General features: G+C 37.2%; 3 protein-coding genes across 6 annotated transcripts; 2 read left to right on the top strand and 1 right to left on the bottom strand.

The window, feature by feature from the left end:
- Positions 1–3,448: 3,448 nt before the first annotated feature.
- LOC119998767 (E3 ubiquitin-protein ligase HAKAI homolog) lies at positions 3,449–7,139 on the top strand. Of its 3 annotated transcripts, none has more exons than XM_038846177.1 (4): positions 3,449–3,682; positions 3,912–4,179; positions 5,097–5,155; positions 5,843–7,139. In XM_038846177.1, exons 2-4 carry the CDS (start codon positions 3,925–3,927, stop codon positions 7,011–7,013), a joined length of 1,485 nt encoding a protein of 494 aa, XP_038702105.1. In that variant the 5' UTR covers positions 3,449–3,682; positions 3,912–3,924; the 3' UTR covers positions 7,014–7,139. The 3 variants fall into 3 exon arrangements, with proteins under 3 accessions (XP_038702105.1, XP_038702106.1, XP_038702107.1); XM_038846178.1 differs by lacking the exon at positions 3,449–3,682 and adding an exon at positions 5,491–5,548 and having other exon boundaries at positions 4,041–4,179; XM_038846179.1 differs by lacking the exons at positions 3,449–3,682; positions 3,912–4,179 and adding an exon at positions 5,491–5,548 and having other exon boundaries at positions 4,189–5,155.
- A 3,771-nt stretch (positions 7,140–10,910) lies between these two features.
- On the top strand, positions 10,911–12,701 carry LOC119998254. The gene is made up of 3 exons (XM_038845534.1): positions 10,911–11,077; positions 11,413–11,575; positions 11,981–12,701. Exons 1-3 carry the CDS (start codon positions 11,045–11,047, stop codon positions 12,553–12,555), a joined length of 771 nt encoding a protein of 256 aa, XP_038701462.1. The 5' UTR covers positions 10,911–11,044; the 3' UTR covers positions 12,556–12,701.
- Positions 12,702–14,733: 2,032 nt separating this feature from the next.
- Positions 14,734–20,095, bottom strand: LOC119999105 (protein WVD2-like 2). Of its 2 annotated transcripts, none has more exons than XM_038846626.1 (7): positions 19,961–20,095; positions 17,839–18,283; positions 17,149–17,237; positions 16,876–16,969; positions 16,656–16,727; positions 16,388–16,498; positions 14,734–15,421 (listed from the first exon to the last, which is right to left on the bottom strand). In XM_038846626.1, exons 2-7 carry the CDS (start codon positions 18,277–18,279, stop codon positions 15,116–15,118), a joined length of 1,113 nt encoding a protein of 370 aa, XP_038702554.1. In that variant the 5' UTR covers positions 18,280–18,283; positions 19,961–20,095; the 3' UTR covers positions 14,734–15,115. The 2 variants fall into 2 exon arrangements, with proteins under 2 accessions (XP_038702554.1, XP_038702555.1); XM_038846627.1 differs by lacking the exon at positions 19,961–20,095 and adding an exon at positions 19,833–19,951.
- Between the last annotated feature and the right edge of the window lie 3,348 nt (positions 20,096–23,443).

Genomic DNA, 23,443 nt, shown 5'->3' with positions numbered 1-23,443 from the left:
GCTACTCAGCTTTTGAAGTTTTCTGATGGTCCTTTTTCCAAGACTGAACTCCAGCAATTTCTTGGAATGGTCAACTACATGTCGGACTTCCTACCTCATATTGCTCAGCATCTACGTCTTCTACATCCACTCCTTAAAAAGGATGCACCACCATGGACATCTATTCATTCAGCTGCTGTTCAAGCTGTCAAGCAACAGGCTCACAATCTCCCAGCTTTAAAGATTCCTTCCTCTGGCAAACGTATTCTCCAGACTGATGCCAGTGATGAATATTGGGCTGCAATTCTCTTTGAAGAAGATTCTGCATCTGTTCGACATCTTTGTGGTTACAAGTCTGGTCCCTTCAAGCCCTTTGAACTTCACTATCATTCTACTTTTAAAGAAGTATTGGCAGTGAAGCGTGGCATTGAAAAATTTCAGTTTCATTTGCTGGGTCACAGATTCCTTGTTGAAATGGATATGTCTGCTTTTCCCAACATGCTCAAATTCAAAGGGAAACAACTTCCACATTCTCAGTTGCCTAGATGGAATTCTTGGTTTGCTCAATTTTCTTTTGATGTCAAGCATATCAAAGGAAAATCCAATGTCCTTGCTGATATTTTCTCTCGTAATCCTTCTCTTTGTTCTGTTCTTCCTTTAATTCCTTTTATGGGAATGTTTTCCTCTTCTACTTCTTCCTCTTCTACCTCACTCCCAGATACTGCTCCTCAAGATATTCTCTTTCACGTCTCTTATGAATTAGCCGCCTCTATATTTTCTAGAGTTACTACTTCTCGTGCTTTCTCTCTCTACCAAGCCTTTCTAAAAATCTCCACTCGTCATCATGGCTACACCCTTTCTGGCTGCCTTCATGATCCCTCATTTCCATTCCTTAATCTTTGGCAGTTCAAGGATTATTATTATGTTCCTACTTCACTTCTTATCTCTCTTTCTTACCTACTTCAACTCTACCACATTGGCTTCCAATTCTCTGTTGGCAATCTTCGTTCTTATCTTAATCTTTGTCAAACTCATTATCCTTATTTCCCCACTCATGTCAATCGAACAAATCTTTCTCTTTTCCTCTCATGGTTTCAACCTTTATCTCAATGGACCACTTTTCTTGATACCTACAAGCTTGGCTTTATTCGTCTTGCTCTCTTCCGTCCTCTCTCTCTTACTGTTGATCCCAACTCCTTTGGTTATCTAGCTCTTTATACCCCCCAGATTACTTTCCTTGACTTTGACACCTAGCCTATTGATGTTGGTACCACTGAAGACATTACAGTCGATATTCCCTGCTGCCGAGATCATAATTACATGCAACGTTTTCGACCACGTATGTGTGATATTAATGGATATCGTCCAGCTCAAATTCCTCTTGCTATTTGGCGCCAACCTTATGTCAGTACTTTTGCTGAAGAGATTGAGTCTAATCTGTTTGATTGGAATGAAACTTTTCAAGCAGACACTGACTGGGCTACTCGTCGTATCCAAGAACAAAGATGGCCCCCGTGATTCCTCCTGTCTCCTAAAGCTCCTGCAGACATGTGCAAAATGTGTGAATAGTTGATGTAACATATTGTAGTAAGCGAAAGTGTGCTGTGAATAGTGTAGTAAGAAAAACACTGAACTCGATCAGCTTCTTTCTGGAGGGCTTATTGAGCCAACGGTTTCACCGTGGGCTTGTGAAGCCTTCTATGTTAATAATCATGCTGAACAAGTTCGTGGCAAAATGCGTCTTGTCATTAATTATCAACCTCTCAATCATTTCTTGGCTGATGAAAAATTCTCTCTTCCCAACAAGTAGCTATGGTTTTCAAGAATTGCTAATGCGGCCCTCTTCTCTAAGTTTGATCTTAAAGCGGGTTTTTGGCAACTCGGGATTATTCCCTTTGAACGTCCTAAAACTGCTTTTTGCATTCCTGAAAAACATTTCCAATGGCCTGCCCTTCCCTTTGGTCTTAAAAATGCTCCATCTGTTTTCCAAAAAACACTCTCTCGGATTTTCTCTCCTCTTGCAGAATCCGCTCTTGTTTATATTGATGACATTCTTCTGTTTTCTACAGGACAGGAACAACATGCTGCTTTGCTCCAACACTTCTTCAACATTGTCAACAACCATGGAATCATGCTTTCTGAAAAGAAAATGGTTCTTGCTCAAGAATCTTGTGATTTTCTTGGACTCACTTTCACCAAAGGATCCTACGTTCTTCAACGTGATTCTTTGCAAGTGATTTCTGAACTTAACGCACCAGATTCTTTGAGGCACCTTTGCGGCAATGTGATTTCGGACATCCAAGAAGTTTCACATCGATTTCTTTCTTGTACTTTTCAAGGTTTTGAAAACCGGACCGGTCCGGCCTATCGGACGAGTCCAACCGGTGACCGGCCACTTGTTCGGTCCGGTTGAGGTGCCAGAACTGATAATTTGCGAACCGGGATGTTTTCGGTTGAACCGGTCAAAACCACACCGGTTGTGACCGGTTCGGTTCATTTATTAAAGTTAATAAAATATTTTTTAATTTTGTTATTTGTATGGTTTGATTTGACCGGTTCGGTTCATTTTTTAAAGTTAATAAAATATTTTTTAATTTTGTTATTCGTATGGTTTGAACTCATGACCTTTTGTTCATTAAAAAAGGCTTTAATCACTAGACTATGAGACTTTCTTTGTTTAAAATGATACTTTATTTGAATATATTGTATTTTTATGAAGTTTTCTTATATATTATATGCATATAATATAAATATATATATAAATAATTCATTACGTTAAAACCGGTTCGAACCCGGTTTGAACCCCGGTTGAACCTTTGAACCTTAAACCAAAGATTTTTCCGGTTTGATGACCGGTCCGGTTTTAAAAACCTTGGTACTTTTAGGCATGCTAGGAGATCGGCTAATATGGTGGCACATGAGTTAGCCAAGCTTGGAAAAGTTTCTTCTGAAGATGGTTTATTTGTTGAGGAATGTCCTCTTCCTATTTTACAATTTGTAACTGCTGAGAAAGTTCTTTGTTAATGAAGTGTTTTTCTTCTCAAAAAAAAAAAAAGAATCAACAAGAGGTGGCTCGGTTAACAATTGATTGAGTTAGGCATACGTGTGTCCAAGATTCGATTATAATAAAAAGCATATTTCTCAACGTATTTCTGAATGGTATTTCAAAAAAAATGATTTATAAGAAAGCTTTTCTCTCAATCAACAAAAGTCGCTAAAAAATAAATACTATAAATAAATAGAGAACCTTTGTGAAAAATAAAAATAAATGGCGAAAACTAAAAATAAGCTTTCTTAAAAGAGATTTTATATTAAACAATATTTTCAGCCAAAAAGGCCCAACCAATTGGGGTTCTCACTCAAAGTGGACTTTAGTGAGCCCAAATACAGAAAAGGCCGTAAAACTGGACTCTTGTGGTTGTTGGGCCCATATTCTAAAACGTTGAATTACTGAATTAGACCCGAATGTCACGCGTCGTTTCATTCAGTACTCTCGGGTGGGGGGTGTCGGCGACTTGGCTCCGCTAAAACCTGGTAGAAGTGGAGTTCGGCCAGGCCAAAACTCGATCACGTTGACACCGTTCGCCGGTGAAGAATTCAAGGTTGAATTATCAGGTTCATTTTGTAGGGTGTTCGCTTCAAGACCAGATATCGTTCTCTTCATGCCTTCGACTGAACTCCAATCGATTTCGACATTTTTCAGGTTAGCTTCTCTCTCCCCCCCTCTCCTTTCGGTTATTAGTAAAACCCTAACTCCAAATCTTATGTTCTTTCTTCTTGTGAGATGAGATTCAGTTGTAGGGATAGAAGTTTGCTTTTATGCAGATATTGATTGTTTGTTTTAGTTTTTAGGGTTTTTGTATTGCGATATAAAGAATTGCACGTAATACTGCTCTCTAATGACCGCGTGTTTTGTGAGTGTGATTTAACAGGTAACCGTGAGGAATGCTTCAGATTCGACTAAACAGAGCGCTGTCCACGGACAGTGGCGGAGGCTTGAAACCCTTGCCTGTGGATACTGTGACAGTTGCGTGCCCGGATCACCTGGTTATTGCTGACCTTCCAGTGGCAAAAGGCATTGGTGCTGCAACTTCTGCTACCGTTGTCAAGACTCTGGGTCGCAGGTCCCGTCGCCAACTCGGTGAACGGGTTCACTTCTGTGTCCGATGTGATTTCCCTATTGCTGTTTATGGACGTTTGGTATGTTGTGAAATTGTTGATAGCTCTGGTAGACTAGTTGTTAGTTTTTGTAATCATGTTATTTGAATTGGTTACTGCTCACAATATATCCTGAAAAGGAGCATGAGGCTCCAGTTTCTATGAGATTTTTCTATGTGATCACTTAAATGAGAAACATAATTTGTTGAATTGATTGATGGGAAGAAGGAACATCTTTGTTTCTATGTGTGCGCCCTTTATTTATTTAGATAGGGCCTGAATTTCACTCTTATGGAGCACTGAGAAACCTAAATGGAAAGTTAATAGGAGGGACAATATCAGGTTTTTATTTTTGAAAGAGCTATCTTAACATGTTGGAAGTTGAGAGTGTTCTTTGCTTTTCTTGATATTAATGTGCATACACGATTTTGTTTGTTTGAGATGACTAAAATATATCGTGAGGTTTAGAGAGATAGCTCTCCCTATGAAGATGTGGTAGTGATTAACATTGTAGCACTTTGCTCATATATAAAAAAAATGTCATAATAGCATGTCAGGAAAGGATTTTAGTCGTTAAAGCTTTTCTTATGTGTTGCATGATTGCATCGATAATAATCTTCATCAAATCTTATTTAAGCAGTGGATTCTATTGTTTCACACAAAATTTTGATACTGGTTTTGTAGATGCTAGGGAGGTGTATGATATATTTTTCATAACCATTTTGATTGCTGCCTAATTGTGTAACAATCATAAATGTAATTGAATGCTTGTCTTCTGTGGGGTAATAGTATATCATGAGAAACATTGCAAAATATTTTGTTAATCCTTGGCGATATAAACTGTATTAAGGGAGTTGGCCCCAAGTTATAGTTGTTCTAGCTCATATTTGAGCTGTCTTGGGTTTTGCCACCTGCTTAATAGAAATTTTCCGTATACTAAAATGTTTGTGTTCTTGCAGAGCCCTTGTGACCATGCCTTCTGTCTCGATTGTGCAAGGAGCGACTCAATTTGCTATCTGTATGTAGATATGTGATTCTCAATAATTTATAAACGAACTGTCTAATTATTATTATAATGTTGTAGGTTCTCTCTGGTTAATGGAAAATTCTTTCTATAATTATCATATTCTGCATGCATTTACATGTTCGGTCCAATATATCTGTATGTGACTCTGAGGTTCTGTTATTAAGTTCATTCAATAATGCTTTGAATTCCCGTATGAGTCTCCTTCACTAGGAAAAACTGAAAAAGAATTGATGGTTACAATGATAAACTTTGTATCCATTCTTTCTCCTTACATTTTTATGCTGGACTTTATGAGGAAACTCAAGGGTTAGTTTTCAAATCTGCAGCTAGAGGAAGGCCTCATTTGAACTGGTGTTACAGTAAGGGGGAACCAGTTTCTAAAATGTAATATCACGTTTTGTTAATTAATTCCTCATTGTAATTCATCTTACCTATTTTGGATTTTGCATGTTACGGAGCATATGTATATGTGCTTAGATTGTTGCAATCAGTAGCTCTGTTCCACTCTTTATGATTTTTGTTTGAAGAATAGAAAGTATTTCACTGTTCTCTGTTTAGCTTTCTGTAGGCCGAACTTTGGAAAAGGTGTCCAACCAATGTCTGTTGTCATCAATACTTAATGTTATATATGTGGTCTCATAAATTAGATTACTGTAGCAATTTTTCTATGTCATGCAGATGTGATGAGCGTATTCAAAAGATCCAGACAATAAAAATGATGGAGGGAATTGTCATCTGTGCTGCCCCTCACTGTCTCAAGTCATTTTTAAAGAGGACTGAATTTGAATCTCATATTCAGGAGAGCCATGCTAACCTTCTACAGCCCAATGCAGATAAAGAAGATGGTAATGAATCAGAGGCTCAGAGTGCAAAACAACAAACACCTTCTGAATCCCTTGCTCGGGGTCCTGCAAGGTCAGTTATCTCTCCAGCTTCAAATTCTCAGATCCATGATCGTGAAGACAAATCTCGTCGGCAGCAGCCTAGGGAACAAATGCCTCCAAGGCCGTTGATGCCATCACAGCAACCTTTTCCTGGCCAAGTTCAAAATTTTCCATCAGAGGCCCATCTTGATAGTAACCGGCCCCCTGGCTTCGACCTCCCTGGTCCGCACAACCCCTTCCAACAAAGCTTTGAGACACAAGGAACGCCACAGCAAGAATCTGGGCAGTTTTCGGATAAGCAGCAAGGGATTTTATCTGAGACCCTCTATCCTGGATACCCATCAATGCATGCAATTCAGCCACCAAATTTTGGTATCCCAATGAATTCAAATCCACTTCTGAGTACCCCATTTGGTGTTCCTCCTTTTATGGCTGAGGGAGGTCAGCCGTTCTATGGTACTCCCTATGATATGGGCCATATTGCTAGGCCAGATACAGCAGCAGAAAGAGGATCTGAACCAGGTTCTTTAGTTGGGTTCCCACCGGGTGCAGCAGGGGGTGTGAATTTTTCGGCAAATTACTCTCAACCCTGGGCTGCTGTACCAGCTGTCATGCCTTTTGAATCTGTACCGGGAAGTCAAGGAATGGCTGATGGTTTTACAAACATGTCGGATGCCCAAAGAAAATTTGCATTTTATCAAGGTGATTATGGACGGAATCCAGGAAGTTTACCTATGGTTCCTCCCCCACCTCCTGTCAACAGGCCGATGGAAGCTATGCAAGCTGGTAATTCCATGGATCCCAGAGATGGCAAGGGTATTTTGGCACCACAACCCTTGCCACACCAAGCACGAGCTCCACCGCCTCTCCCACATTTGTCACAGCATAAGAACAAATACCATTCTGGTGATATGGATCGTGAAGGACCTGGCTTTGATTGGCAGCATGAGAACCGTGAATCGTGATGGGCTTTGGAAGTGGCCAGGAATAGGGAAATTATTGGATTTGGTTGCTGTATGAACTATGAGGCATTTTACTGAACTATTTGTATTAATCAATTTATCCGTCATCTTTGCTTTGCTTGGTCCCTAGGAGCGTTTAAACTTGTACGGTGTTTAGTTTGTTCTCTCATTTTCAGCAATGTTGAGTCCCAGACTCTCAAGTCTTAAGTGCCATTGTCTCTATGGGGTGTAAACGGGTTTTTTGAGTTTTTTTACATGAATTTAACCGATCCATCCCATTGGATAGTTATTTCAATCGATTCTAAGTAAAAAATATATGTATATTTTAAAATAATTGTTCAACCGGTTGATTTGATGATTAGTTCGGTTTTTACTATTTTTATAAGACCCTCAATTGTCTCTGGAAAAGGGTTTCAAAAACAGTTGCTTCCGAAAAGTCTGGAGGTTTGTCATTTACGTCATTTTCTTCAAAGCTAATAGCAATTATAGCGACGAAGAAACAAATTTTGATAACATCAAGGCAACAAAACAATATCTTCCCATTTACATTTCTGGAAGTTGCACTTGTTGATTCATGTACTGTAAATGTAATAATCTGCCAACTTTCATGTCATTTCTCTTGTCAAAAACCTTAAAACTCTGCCATGGAAATAAGATGCAAAGCAAAAGCCACATCATTACTTTAAAGTTCTTGATAAGAAGTAAATCAACTAAGTTTTTTCTTAATTGGGTTTGTTAATTTTTTTGACGAGTAATTTATTCAAGACATAATCACATTGGACCACTCTACATGAGAAACCCTGAACACGTGAGTCCACCATTCCACATACACCGAGCAAGTACAGTAAGGACTAAGTAGGACATTTTAAGTTAATAACATTTGTCCTTTTTTATAAAATTTTTCTTGGGTTGTCATTCTTGGAACAAAAATGATATATATCCATAAGATTTTTCATACATAACTGTCTATAATAATGTGGCAATTACATTGTTTTTTACTAGCATAATCTCTTATTACACTTTTCTGTACGTAATTACAGTGTTTTTAGTGTTGCAGATTTTTATACATTTTTTCAAAAACAATGTAATTAAGAACGCACATGTTAAACCTATAAACAATGAGTCTTGTTGGAAATAGTTTTACATGTTGAATCCAAATATATAAATTTTTTTAAAATCTAACATATATTTTGAGAGAGCATTTTGAAATTTAGTTTAAGAAAAGAAAAGGTAAAAAGCTGTGATGTTATTTTGCTTAGTAAGCATGCCACATAAATTATGGATCCTTATGAAGGGTTTCATTATGGATAAGTAAAAAAGAGAAGGGTGGTTGTAAATAAACCTACTCTATGGTGCATGTAAAACCTACTCTAATGTGTAGGTACATCACCCTACGATTGAAAATGTTGTCAACTCACTTGTTAAATAAAAAATTGCATTATTTCAGAACCGAAACAAGACTGTATCGTTGTCGATTTTTGTGTTTCTTAAAAGTCGAAACTCAAATCATTTTTGTTCAAAAACACATGCAATGATGTTAACGGTTGGAATCCAAATGTATTAAAGTGGGTTTTTTTTGGCTTTCTCGGCTCTATCTTCAACGGTTCTCTGTGTTTAACATTCAAATTTTAATGGCTATAATTTTTTCTATTATAAGTAGAAATGTTCTTCACTTCTTCCATTCTCTCTATCATATTTTCGCCATTTCAAAGAAAAGTGAATTTGGATCAATTACGAAGTTGGGCCGAAGATCTGTGATTGCCAAGTAGTTCTAGTGACGGTCAAGTAAATAAACATATTTTTTTACTTTTTCATAAAACATTTTTATTAATTGCATATGATAAGGTGAATATCTATTGTTGACAGGATGATATTTTCATAAAATAAGAAGACGAACCTGTGGAAGAAAGTGAAGACAATATAGACGTTGATGTTACAAATGAATTTTTCGCTAACATGGTATGATAATGCTGCGATTTACCACGAAATTTCTTGGATTCGGAAAGAGACCCAAATTGCAGTTACATTGTGATCGCGGTGGCACATACAAAAATAAGACGGTGTCGATGAAATTTACTGGCACCAAAAAAATAGATTGTCCTTTCAGACTAAAAGGAGTGAAATTGAAAACAGATGACGATTGGATGTTAAGGGTGCTATGTGGAAAGCATAACCATGCTGCGGCATTATTTATGGAGGGACACCCGTATGTCGGTCAATTATCTGCTATTGAAAATGAGATACTAGTAATACCTGATGGAAATTGTGGCTTTCGAGCAATAGTTGTCTATCTTCGTCTTGGCGAAGATGTATGGTTCACCATCCTGTATAACTTGATGGAAGAGTTGAACACATTCTGGGATCAATATGTTGCAATATTTGGTAGTGAAAAGCGAGCCTATCATATTCAAAACTCATTGAACTTCTTTGCAACAGATAAAGGAGCACTTGTTGAGCACTAGATGACAATGTCAGACATGAGTCTCTTGATTGCTTCGAGGTATAATGTCATACTACACGTTCTTAGTCAGTTATAGAGCTTGACATATTTGCCACTTCGATCAACTCCTCCACCGCTATATCAACATGTTGCTATAGCTATTGGGCATGTAAATAATAATCATTACGTTCGGGTTGCGTTGATAGAGGGTTATCTGATACCTCCCATTATGTATCAATGGAAACACTTCCGGTATGATTGTGCAGCTACATGGGCTACGCCTTATATGGAACAACTTGATGTGTTCATACAACATATTCATTCTAGGTTCCCTCCTGAAACTATTGTGTTAGAATATTAGGGATGTAACATATATTAATGTGATTCAATAAAATAATTATTTTATTTTATTATAGTAAATAATTTTTAGAGAACTTTATTTGCCAAATAATTTCAATTTTGCATTTATTGATCCATGTCAAATAGACATGAGCCCCACTGATAAACAAAGGCAGAAGTGACATGGTCTGTCATTAAAACAAAAAAAAAATTTAAAATAAAAAAAATGTCTGTAAAAATGAATCGTTATAATGAGGTCTCTAACAGGGGATGCATCTACTGAAAAGGAGGTCTGAATACCAAAATTCAAAAGAGAAATGTTTATAAGTTAATAACATTTGTGTTTTTTTTTTTAATAAAATTTTTCTTGGGTTGTCATTCTTGGAATATAGAGGCCGTTTGGCTCACAATTTCTGCCCACATTTTATTGTTCTATGACAATTTATTGTATTGACTAACCAAACGTCATTTTATGGGTTCAAAAACCCAATCAATTTTCTAACAATTTATTGCCCATTTTCAAATTGTCCCGATTTGAACCATTTGACATGCCATTTACTTGAATACCCTCCATTATCATTGCTCTGGACGACAATGCCCTCTCAGTAGGTTAAACGAATATCTGCTATCTTAACGTAATAGAAAGAATCCATCATCTGGAGCTTCACAATCCATCTCCTTCGAAGCCTCTGGAAGCTGCACGACCCACAACCTCTTCTGTCGATTGCAATTGAGATTTTCGTCCAAGCTTCACAGATTTTCGTCTTTGCATAACTCGTTATTTTTTTTTAATTATAAATAATTCATTTAATTAATTATGTAGTTATATTGTCAACACAAATTCTTTAAATAATTATTAATATTTAAGAAATTGTTTCTTATTACTATTTACTTACATCAATAACAACTTTAATACATACTACCCTATACGTAATTTGTTAAAGCAATTTTAACACCAAACACCTATAAACATTTTTATGAATTATCCATGTTATCATTTATTATCACAATATATATATTACAATATATGTCTGCCAAATGGGCCCATAATGTTTCCTTTTTGTCGTTTTTTTAATTTTCCTCTTAACCAAATTTTTACTCTCCTTTGGGTCTCGTCTCGTGATCTTCACGAGAAAAGCGGAGATGGACAAAACCCTTCAGTTCAGAAAGTTTGGTAGGATAAAACCCTAACCCTAGACCTAAACCTAAACCTTTCTTTTATCGATCGGTAATTTCATTGGTATTTTCTTCAACCATGGCCGTCGCTGGATCAGTATTTTGCTCCAATGTGAGTTATGCTTCTCAGAAGTCTTTTGTTTTTCTTGTGATTCTTTGTTTTATCGTCCTAATTTTATGATTTTTGTCATTTCTACTTTTATGAGTATTATCATGTTCTCTGGTTCTGGTCAAGCATTCATCGTAGGCTAAATTATATATTCTTTTTTTATGCAAATGATTCGCTTCTTGTTTTGCTTGATAAAAAAGCTGAACTGAGATTCATAGTCATACATTGTTTTGCAATTCAACAATGGAGCTCCAAGTGTCTCTGTCGAGCACATATGTCTATATTATCAGGGTAATTTTAAATCTGTTTTGAAATCAGATCGCAATTACTTGTTGCAGGTAAGTGTTATGGATAGCTGGAAGATGGGTAGCTTGCCTTACTTTTCAATTAATAGTTTCAGGAGGATTTACAAGCTTTCCTTGCCTTACTTGAAGAGACGTGATACGGTCTTAGCTGATATTTCTGGAGTTTGTAATCTCAAGTTGTGCCCTGGTAGACCCTGTAAGTAATCTACTGTGCCATTCTTCATAAGTTTCTTTCTGGTGGTTGTATGAGAGAGAATGCTTAATAAATGCATATTCATTCTCAATTGGTCTTTGATTTCCTATATTAAACTTTTTCTTATTGTGCTTGACAAATGCTTCGATTTTAATCTTCATCTAATGTTCCTAATTGTCCTTGTGGTTGAATCGTGTTATATATTTCATTTGAAGACCTCAAAAGTGAGGTCTTACGAAAGGTCTAATTGTGATTTCGGTTCGTCAGTTAACCTGCTGGAATATGATTCATTTTATGACTTCGTGTTGTATATACTTTTATGTCAACCTGTGTTTGGTCTCTAAATTCTTTTTATTACTTAATTAGTTTTTTTGGGGGCTGATACAATCGTATATTTGTTTGCTGCAGCTCCGTTTGGAGGAGCATCTCGTTTACATTCACTCAGAGCATGCCAAGTAAAAAATGATGAATCGGAGGGAACCTTAAGTGGGGAAAGCAGTATACTGGATGAGCAAATCTTAGTGCAGGATTTACAGATTGCCATCAAGGAGGAGAACTATGCCCAAGCTGCAAAAATCAGGGATAGCCTACGTGTGCTCCAGGAGGATAGCAAGGCTGCAGTACTGGCAATAAATGCTCGATTCTATAATTCTTTTAGGGGTGGCGATTTGGCCGTGATGCAAGCTCTATGGGCAAAGGGGGACAACTGTTGCTGTGTGCATCCTGGTGCTAGTGGGGTAATTGGTTATGACAATGTTATGGAAAGCTGGGAGATTGTATGGATGAACTATGATTTCCCACTGGAGATTGAATTGAAAGATATTCGAGTTCATTTTAGGGGGGATGCAGGGTATGTTACATGTGTGGAATTCATTAGGACAAAAGGCAGCAGTTGGGGGGCACAGTTTGTGACAAATGTGTTTGAGAAGGTAAATGGGCAATGGTTTATCTGTGTTCACCACGCTTCTCCTGTTGACTTGTGACATATTCTTCCAGATATGAGCGTTGCCTTCTGTTGTACTCTTCTTAGTTGTTAGATACTCGCTTCTATATGAATATGAGGGGAGAATGATTCCGAGACTTTTGAATAAGCATATAAGCATGAGAGTAATAAATAATTGTTTCTACCTCTTTTGCTTCGTAATCAGCTGAGTGATCAAATAGAGCATGTTGAATGCTTGCTGAATGTTTCTCTGCAGACACAGGTTCTTCAATGAAGAATATCAATGACGACGCAGGTGGATGCCATTCTTCTTTTTACAAAGGGTGATTTTTCATGTTCCTACAGTAACACAGGATACACAATTACAATGGCAAAAACTTTTGCCGGGGTCTCTATATGAACCCTACTACCTCCAAAGCTATGTAAAGAGCACTTTAACAGCTCCATCCCATGAACCTAAACCCTCCCAACGGGTGAGAGAGGTGGATTTTGTGTGTATTTGGTATGTGGTTTCCCAATTAGAGTGGCAGGGGAATTCTTTGTTTCATCACTTGCACCCACAGATGGCTCCTGAAGGCTTTTTGTCTTCAGATGTGGTACTCACTCACTTCCTTTTGGTCAAATGATTTCTGGCAGCATATAACAGAGGCAGAAATGAAGCATGCTTGTAGCAAGGAAATCAGCAAACTAAATTCGACAGAGTAGATTCCCTTGTCCACTGCTGTCAAGCTGAAGATGGGATTGTTCTGTTGAGAACCTCCCTGCAAGAAAGCAAGTTGTCAATACGCTACATTGATGATCGCAATGGCGAATCTCAGCTGAAGACATGAGGGCAGTACCTCTATAAAAAGCTGAAAACAGTTTGACACTGAGCAAGCTTCAGATGTCACCAATGCATTACAGTGTTTCTGGTTGGAAAGAATATGCAGTCTGCAACCAATGTCCCAACCTCCGCAGTCACATAAACTGCCGGATCTCCAACGCTTAATCAATGGTGAAGGAAATCCTTTATTTGGCATTCCATGTGTAATACTATTATAAGCATTATTTTCATCCAGGTAACACAAACATCCATTTTCAGAAAAATCCTCAAAGCAATCATTCTCCATTAGGACTTTCTTGCTTTTTCTCTGCACTGGATTAAGGTTTAGCTTTCCAGTTGGTGTTTTGACAACAATAGCTGCAAGCTCCCTGTTGGGCAGAAACATATGGTGAGCTCAGCTGTGGCAGTGCCTTACCCTCCTTAAAACTGAGATTTCTGGCCATCTGAATTCAGCTGAAATTAAACCGGCGATTTGGTGATGGATTTCTGCCTTTACCAGAAACCACTTCAGCCATTTCTTGACCCATGTTCAAAGATCCAACAGTATTTCCATCTGCGAGCTTACCGCTGTCCTATTCTGCAGATTTACCTTTTGATGGTATGTTTGACACCTTCTGTGAGTAAGGTGGTGTCTGTGATGAATCATCCTCAGCTCTAGAAGGCAGTGGACATGAGTAAGGAGTTTCAGACCAGAGCTCTACAGAGTGAACCTCATTAGGAGAGAAGCCATATGATAAGTTATTTCCATTTTTTCTGTCAAATTCCTATTGAATGATGCTCTACACTCTGCAAAACTATCTTGGGAACTTTTTTTTTTGGGTAAAATAAGAGCAATGTTCTCACACTCAGCAGGCAGAGGCTGATGAGCAAGATCATTACCCGACTCTGGCAACTCCACTGCTCTCTTCCAAACTACATGGCATAACTTGATCCGTGTGAGGAGGATGGTGTCGAGCTTTTCTCACCTACCTCCTCCCCTATGTATAGACCTCTTTCCTCTCTCTCTCTCTCGTAGGACAGCATTAGTACGCTTGCCGAATAAATTGAGTTCTAAGTAAGAAAAAAATGCATAAAAAATATTTCCGCAAAAGAAATACAATAGACGTGAAAACAAATTACTAATTCTCACATTGCCCGTCGCCTTGTATTGAACATTCAAACTAGGTTTCGTATCACACTTAAAAAAAACCAGTGACAAGTCTGAGAATTCTTACAGTTACAGATCAAAATCAAAATCAAATATGAACTGGGTAATCAAGCTATAATAATACAACACACCCTCCCAAACCACAGTTAATTTTACTGCATGTCCCAAGTCCCGACATGTGATAAGCTACATATATGGAATTACAAAACATATGTGATATAGGCAGTGATGTAAGAGAACCAGCCGGCAATACCAAATCCAAGTAAATTGGCAACACAACATTGACCTAATAAAGTTACAATTTCAAGTCTCAAATACTACCTTATCAAACTAACAATAAGCACTAAAAAGAGAAAGTAGCCAATACCTAACTAAGAAAATGTCTGATTACTCAGATTGTTACAACAAGACATTGTCTTATATTAGAGGATCATGACTCCTTTTCATATATCACTGGATGTGTACCAAATAACTTAAAAAAACATATACAATTCACATTTTAAAAAAGAAACATACCAAGTCATCAAAGCAGAAAAACAGGCCATTTTCTTTCAGAAAATCTTTTAGGCAACTTAAGATATTGAAGACCATCACCTTCTCCCCCCTTTTTAAATCAGTAAAACCAGGTGTTCATGACTCAACAGTTATATCTGCAGCCATCTTCTCAGTAATCTTGACAGAAGTAGCCTTTCTTGTCCCATTGTCCGGTTTTGAACGGTCCTTAACCTTGTAATTGCCATTAGTACCATTCTGTCCATTGATCTGACCTTTACTTCTGTTATTGTTGCCGGCAACGGATTCTTCTTTACGACTACCAAGACTGTGACGGTGTATACGAGTGCAACATTTCCCCTTTTCATCAGGAGATGTGTGGACTGCATCAGGGCAACTCTTTCTCCGGCTAAGTTTCGGTGATGTGGGACGAGTCAGAGGCAACTGGCATTAAATTTAACTTCAAGGTGAGAGATACATTGTACCACCCAATACTTGCTAGAGCTAGAATATAATGCATTTTGTTTGTGGTTTAGAATATAACGCCCAAGTACTGAAATGACAAAGAAAGCTGTATACATACAGCTGGTAAAGGAAGCTGAACACAGTTCTGTGTCTTGCCTTTAACTCTTGAAGATTAACAATTTTTAATTTCTTTTTCTTTTTTTCCCCCTTGGGGTGGGGTGAACCTATGTGATGAATAAGAAAGAATTAGCCTGTCACTATAGTGGACATAGCCACACAGGCATATTGCTGAACCACGAAAATCCTTGTGTTCTGTTTCTCTCTTGATTTATCTCAGGTTTATTTGCTGCATGTTTGCATCAATTTCTTACAGATGCACGTTTACAAAAGGACAATACATTTCTAAAAACTAAGAAAAACAAAAAAACTCTCAATTGGGCACATTCTTTGAATCCCCCAAAAAACTAGAAATCAATTCAATTAGTAGTCCATAATGTACTGGGATCCTTTAAGAGTTGAAGAATAATGCACTGGTAATCTTTTAAAAGTTGAATAATTGGGTTTGAAAATGAAACTTTTTACAGATAAAACAAATCCAGTTATTTCGATAGTATCCGTAAGAACTAACTTCTAAATTCTAATATCATCAACTACATTCGTTCCAAACAGACCGTTGGAGTTTCTTGCCTAAAGCTAAGGCCTTTATGCACCACTTTTCAGCAAAAAAAAAACAGCCCCAGAAGCATTGCACTCAAAAGAATCTAATTAAATTCAGAAGGAATACTACTGGTCTCTGCCAGTACTCTGGTGTAGGTAAGTCCTTGTCATACTATTTCTATCCAATATACTTATGTTTTTGGTTCTTTATCTTGAATTTTGTCATCGTATGCAAACTGAAAGATTTTTCCACGACTCATATATTCTGAGATAATTCGAAAAAAATACCTTCTTAAGTTCAGCCTTTGGCGGAGGCGCCTCATAGTAGAAACTAGGTACAGGATTTGCTTTAACTACCATGCTCTTTCTAAGCTGCTTGATGGCTGCCTCTCGCTCTTCCTGTTACCAAAAGCAAAAGGTTCACCTTTTTTTTCGTAAGAAATAAAAGGTTTATTTATCATGACAAAAGCATTTATTCAAGAGTAACACAAAGCATGTAATCCTGCAAGAAGACATTGACACACGCAGCGCATAAAAGCACAAGGGAAGAAAATACCTTCTGCCTTGCTTCACTCTGGCTTTTCTCCACCTCCAGGGCTTGGTGTTTTTCCTCTAACTTTGAGTAAAACTATAAGGGGTAATTTGAAACAAGATCACCAACTTAAAAGATGCAGTACATATTGCAGAGTGGGATGGAATTTACGAAGTACATTTAGTAGAGTATGAGAATTCATGCAGAAGACATTGTAAAGTCAATCTTTTTAGGAGGACGTTACCTCCCTCCGTCTCTCTGCACGCCCTGCACTTTTAAACGTGGGAGCTGATCCAATAGTTACTCTGGATTTAACTGTCCGTACAGATGTAGCAGTACTATACATGGCTAAGGAAAATCCAAAACTCAAAAATAAGAAGCAAACAATACCCCCAAAAAATATACAGTTAAAAGCAAAGTTTCACCTTCTTCTTAATTCCCTCACTTGTGTTTTTAATTCATCTTGTTATGGAAGTTAAAGTCACACTGAAATAAAAAGTGATTAAGCAAAGGATACGAGGAAGCAACAGACCAAGCATCTTCTTCATCAATATGCTTTTTATAATCTGGATGCCAAAGCTTCCTAGCTGTAGAATGTGAGTTTGGCTGAAAGAAAAGGCAAAATGTAAGTATCACCATCCCTCAAACTATATATCCCAATTAACCCACTCATCAATTTCTAAAAAAATAACAAAAAAATACCCTGAAGCTTCACAATGCTACAGTTCAAAAGGACTAGGCACACACAGTCCCACTCCAAATTATGTCCCATTATTTCATCAACAAAACTTCCGACTCCCCAAAAACACTTTTCTGCTCATTTACCCATCATAACCCTCAGTTATAACCTCACAAAATTCCTTTCCGAGTACTGTCGACCCATTCTTATTATTGTCGACCAACTGTATTCTCTATAATTGAACTAAGGATTGTCCTCTGTCGATGGGAAAAAGAAAACCTATACAAGGCATTATTTCACATACACCTGAAATATGGGTCAGAGACCAGATTTAGTAAATAAAAACTCAAGAAATTGGCAACTCTACAGGAACATTTTGTGAAGTGGGAAAGACATTTCTTTCAGTAACTCGACTACACAACATAATTGGAGGATCCTAAAACTAAAGCCGACCTAAATAATTAATTTGGATTGAGATTAAGTCAAGTTTTCTAACTGTGGCCATAAGAACAAAAAATGTCTCCCTACCTGTGAATTCTTCGTAGCATTAGGAGAGTATGCACTGTTGGCATTTGCTGAACAGTACACACCAGCACGCTTTTCAGTTGCCAGAGAAAATGGCTGTGGAACAGTGTGATTTGGACTACCATGTCCAGTACCACCAGCTTTTGGTGCAGAAGTTTTTGAAATTTTATTATCACTTGACTTCTGAACTGCAAGTTTCTCATTTTTTACCCTAGAAAGTTCAGCGTCACAATTAGTGCTTTTGACACCAAGCACATCTTGCTTCTCATCACAAATCTCAACCGAGTTCTCTGCAGTGCACTCCTTGACATCATATTCCTTTTCTTCAATGTTTTCTTCCGACATTTTGGGAGAAACATGAGCCTTTCCATGAGAAACACCCTTTGAAGACACTACAACCATATTTGGCTTGTCCATATGTACATCAGTGAGCTCCCGTCCCATCAAACTGCATATGAATAGTAAACCATGAAGTTAAACACATTCAAAAGGAGGATTGTTTAACACAAGAAAAGCAAAATAAACAGAGACAAATGCCTCGAAACAGATGTATATGACATCCCATGTAAAAGGAAAAGACTTACTACAGTCCATGGTACCAGTTCCACAAAATTAGGAGGTGATATTGCATGGGACTGAGCAAAAGTATTCACAGAGCAAACCTATATGAAAGATCTTAAGACTTTTCTATTTGTAAACACCACAGCCTCGAGTGAGGAGAAGGTGATATTAACCTTACATTCCGCAACAAGAATGCACATGCTTACTGTCGCATTACACTAAGTAGAGTTGTGACTTTGTTATAAGCTGCCAAACATGATAAATCCAACACATCATCCTAACAGTTCTGAGGTTTAGTTCTTATACATCCAGCACGCATATACCTTTTTACTTAGCAAAAAATTCTACTGAATAATGCAAGACTAAATGCTTGAAAATAAAGGCACCTCACTTTGAGAAATTCCACAAATCAATCCAAAAGTGCAAATCTGGGTAAAGCTATCATCACTTAAAATTATTGCTTAAGACTACAGTTGACCATATCGTGCAAACAAAGTAGCTGGGAAATGAAGGATATAATAATTGGTTTGCCTATAAAGAGCATAGAAGGTCCGTATTGCCTTTGCTGTGCAGATCCTACACTAACACAGATCATGATACCTAGACATGAAAGTCTACTTTTTTTCAGATCTTTTCATTCTAGCAGCCTTGTAGTCATTAACCTATAAATCTCAATATTTCCAGACAGCATAAGATTAAAGTTTTGGAACATCCACGAAACAAGCTAAAAATTGATCCTAGTGCCGCAAGGCTAAAGAATTATCTTTTTGAAACCTTCAAAAAGTGCAACGCTGAAATGCATAATCAGAGGCACCAATTAAGATGAGGTAGTGCGGGGGAACCTCTAATTCGGAAAGAAACTTTAAAAAAAAAATGATATAGATCAAAACATAGTAATTTCAGGACTGACATTTAACTTGTGAACAGGGCTGCTTCCTCAATTATAGTTATACCAATTCAGAGAAAATGAAAAACATAAACAAACAGAATCAGACCCATGAGACAAATAGAAGTGGATAAAATCATCATCTTTTCGTATTGATTTAAGAATCAACTATTATGTAATGGAAATTAAGGAATCAAAAGTCTACGAAACAATAGGAGAAGGTTCAAAATTGAAAATGAAAAGGCTCAAAAACCCAAAAAAAAAAAAAGGAAAGAAAAGAATCCATCCAACTCAACAAATGCATGTAAAACCCACCTGAGTGTTCAAACATCCATTTACAAAGCAAAACGAAAAATAAAAAAGAAGCAACAAATGGCCAACAACCACAGCACAAAAAAAAGAACACTTTTTTTTAATACCCCAGAAACCCAAGGGGAAAAGAACAAAGCTAGATATTTTGCCAAAATCCCTCCTTTTGCATAGAGGAGACGAACAATATCCAGAAAAACAACGACCCGACAGAAAAAAAGAGCAGGAAACTAAGAGAGACCTCAACAACAAAACATCAAGAGATCAATCTGAGAGAGAAAGTAGTAGATCGAGCTGCATTGCTTTCTCTTACAATACAACAGACACATGAAGGCACCAAAAACAGAAAGAATGCGATAGATTTCTTACGATTCTGGTCCGATCTGGCAAGATCTTGAGACCACTCCTCTCTGTCTCTCTGGTTTTCTTGGAAACTAATTTTAATATTGTTGGTGTATATATATATATATGTATTTATATGGCAGTTTTTTTTCCACTTTTTTCAGGAATTTGTTTTCGACTTTTCTTGGCTTTAATCAATTGGACGGAAGTTGCTCAACGACGTCATTTAACGGCGTTTGCTAATATTCAATCTTATGAAAGGAGAGGTCAAACATAGGAAGAGTAAAAAAGTAATAAACCCTCGTCATGAACAAATTTTTAGGTAGTTATGATTAGCACGGACCTTGAACCTCTCTATAAAAACTATTAATTAGAACTTAAAGTCAACTAATGAGAAAATGAAAGAGCACTAACTAAAAGTTTATAAATTCAATTGTTGGCATAATTGACGGTAGTCTATACTTATCAGAGGTTATAACCAGTTGCTCTATTTATTTGATACTTCGACAATCTATTTATAAAATTAATTATCCACATGGATTCATAAAATTCTCTGTTTCTCCTTTTTCAAAGAGTCCTCACTATCAATTAATATTAATCAAGTTTTGTGGCTATTTTTATTCTATTTTCGTTAGAGATAACTTGAATATATTTATGTTGAATTCAGTACGTTAATCACATTAATTGTACAAGCAATAAGTGATGATTAGTATACCAAAAATTACAAAAGGTATAAACTTGTGATGTTTGAACAGTTTTCTAATCACATTAAAAGTATTTAGTTCACTTTATATATATATATATCGACACACATAAGATTTCATAGTGGACTACAAACCATTTCTCAAATAATTGTTGTATGGAGTTCTACGTTGTTTTGTCCATCAGTGTATCTTATATATTTCACTAGTGAAATTTTTGAAAAATTACAGATTGAAATATTTTGATTTGTAATGCAATAAGGAGAGCTCTATGTTACCAAAAATTTGATGGTAACTTGCCAATGCTGAGTATATACCAACTATAAATCAGTATTAGATCGTTTTCATGTTGACAACTAGCACTAGGCAAATTTACCAGCAGAATATTGTGATTTAAAATTTTAAGTTTTAATTTGCTTTTAATAGTATTATAGAATCGAAGTGCAATCGAATCGAAGAGTGTATTTAATATATATATATTCTCTCTATTACTGTGAGAGATTTTTTGCCCCTGTGGGGTCCACACCACACCTAAGGAATTGTTCGTTCTGGCCACCTATGCACTGGTTAGTTCAGTCCCATATGAGGTAGGCCAACCAGCAAGCACATCAACCTCAAAAAATTTATTTCAGGATATCCCGCCTCCCTCATTGCTAGAACCCATGACCTCTTGATGATGGGAGAAGAGTAAAGGGCTTACTGTAAAGATTTGATTCAAGAGAAAATTCACCAGCCCAAAAGCTCCAACAAGTGCAAAACAATAGCAACTCCAAAAATCAATCTCACTATTTATAGTAAGATACCCAATCTAAAAAGCCCAGCAACTCTCGGATGGACCAAGGGAGGCCACTATGGAGTACTGACCAAATTGGAGTAGAGGCCGCTATGGAGCGGGGGCCAAACTCGATATGCCAACCGAACTACTTCTGAACCAACGTGTAACATTCCAAAATTTGACCCTAGCATTAACCAAGTGAGTTAAATTTGACCGTGCCGTGTAACCACCTCGGGTGAAGGAGGGGTGTTACACAACGTAACCCAACCAATAGAGGTTTGATCGGATCTTGGGCGGCTCCTTCCACTTTATTCTCTTTATCTTTTTCTCTCAATCTCAAAAAATATATTTGTGTGTATTGACTAAAGAGTAACACATAAACATAGTCTGACCAAATGATGCAGAAGATCTAGAATCAAAATCAATAACAGAAGATTTATGTTATAGGCTAAAACATAAAGTGAACAACAAAGAAATGGAGGAGGAGGAGAAGGCGACAAAACAGGAGAAGAAGGTGGCAAAATATGAGAAGAAGATAAAGGAAAAAAGAGGATAAGAAGAAAGTTGAAGAGAAGAAAAATAAGATGAAGAATGAGAGAAGAAGGAGAAGGAGATGGTATCATAGAAGAAGAAGAAGAAGAAGAAGGCATCAAAGGAGAAGGAGATAAAGGTTGAAAAGGAGAAGAAGATGAAGGCTGAAGAGGAGCATCAGATGAAGGCTAAAAATGAGTATAAGAATAAGGTAGAAGAGGAGATGCAACAGAACTAGAACGGAGGTCAATTCAAAACAGAGAGGCCTCTATGGAACGGGGGTTGAACTGAAGCAGAGGCCTCTATGGAGTGGTGTCTGATCTGGAGTGGAGACCGCTATGAAAATGGGGTCGAACTTGATATGCCAACCAAACTACTTCTGAACCAACATAACCCAACCGATAGAGGTCCGATCGGATCTTGGGAGGCATAATAGAAGAAAAGGATGAAGGAAGAAGAGGAGAAGAAGATGAAGGTTGAAGAGGAGCAGAAGAAAGAAGGTGGAAGAAGAGTAGCAGCAGAAGGCAAGAAGTAAGAAGAGGAGCAGAAGAAAAAGGCTGAAAAGGAGCAACAGCGAAAGGCAGAACAAGAGAAGAAGATGAAGGAAGAAGAGGAGCTGAAGGAGGAGCCTAATCCTATGAATGAGGTATGTCAAAAACTATTAGTCTGCCTTGCAATTGTTTAGTTTTTTTTTATAAACATCACGGCATAAGATGAGATGACCTGATAAAGCATCCGAAATTACAATAATCATTACATTAGACAAAATATAATCTATATATTAGAGATTTTACGTAATGATGAAATTTGGTCCAGTACCCATGCAAAAGAAGATTGTGTTCCTTGATAATCGTGTTCCTGCTTAGTGTTCCCATTCTAAGGCTTATGCAATCCAACTCTCTTTTGTGAGAATCTTTTGCTTAATCGAATGATTCTTATTTTGAATGATCTACGATGCTAGAAACAATGTTGACGCTTGATTTGAATTTCCTTCGCTTGTAAATCCCCTAAATTATTAGTTGTTTGTGGTTAGGGATTTGTGCTGAGAATCTTTTTGATGAATGTCATTCTTGAATTGTTGATCCATTTTTTGTTCTAAGAGTTTGCTATCTTTAGAGCATCAATGATCATAGCTTTCTTGGCATGGTCAATGTTCTATATATGGCTAATGAATATTACAGTAATTATTGTAATTAGGATCCCTCATAATTAGCAATGTTACTTGTAATTAGAATCATTCTTTGATTACTTTCCTTGGTGGCCAAGTTATCTTGGATACATGTATGTATCAGTGTACATTGAGAGAAATAACATAACATCTATTCATAGCCTGTGGTCGTGCCTTGCATTTTATCTTGGTATTGGAGCAGGTTCCAATTTGCTCTTCCCGAACGTGAACCACCGCCGAATCTTTGGTTGGTTGGTCTCTGACCCGACCAACTACTATATTGTTTTTCAAAATCCACGATTATCATGGAAGCTGACAATACTTCGACAACCATG

This window comes from Tripterygium wilfordii, chromosome 5 (assembly GCF_013401445.1).
Source record: "Tripterygium wilfordii isolate XIE 37 chromosome 5, ASM1340144v1, whole genome shotgun sequence".
NCBI classification, from domain to species: domain Eukaryota; kingdom Viridiplantae; phylum Streptophyta; class Magnoliopsida; order Celastrales; family Celastraceae; genus Tripterygium; species Tripterygium wilfordii.
The sequence above is the reverse complement of the archived record's forward strand: the minus strand, read 5'-3'. Positions and strand labels throughout refer to the sequence as shown.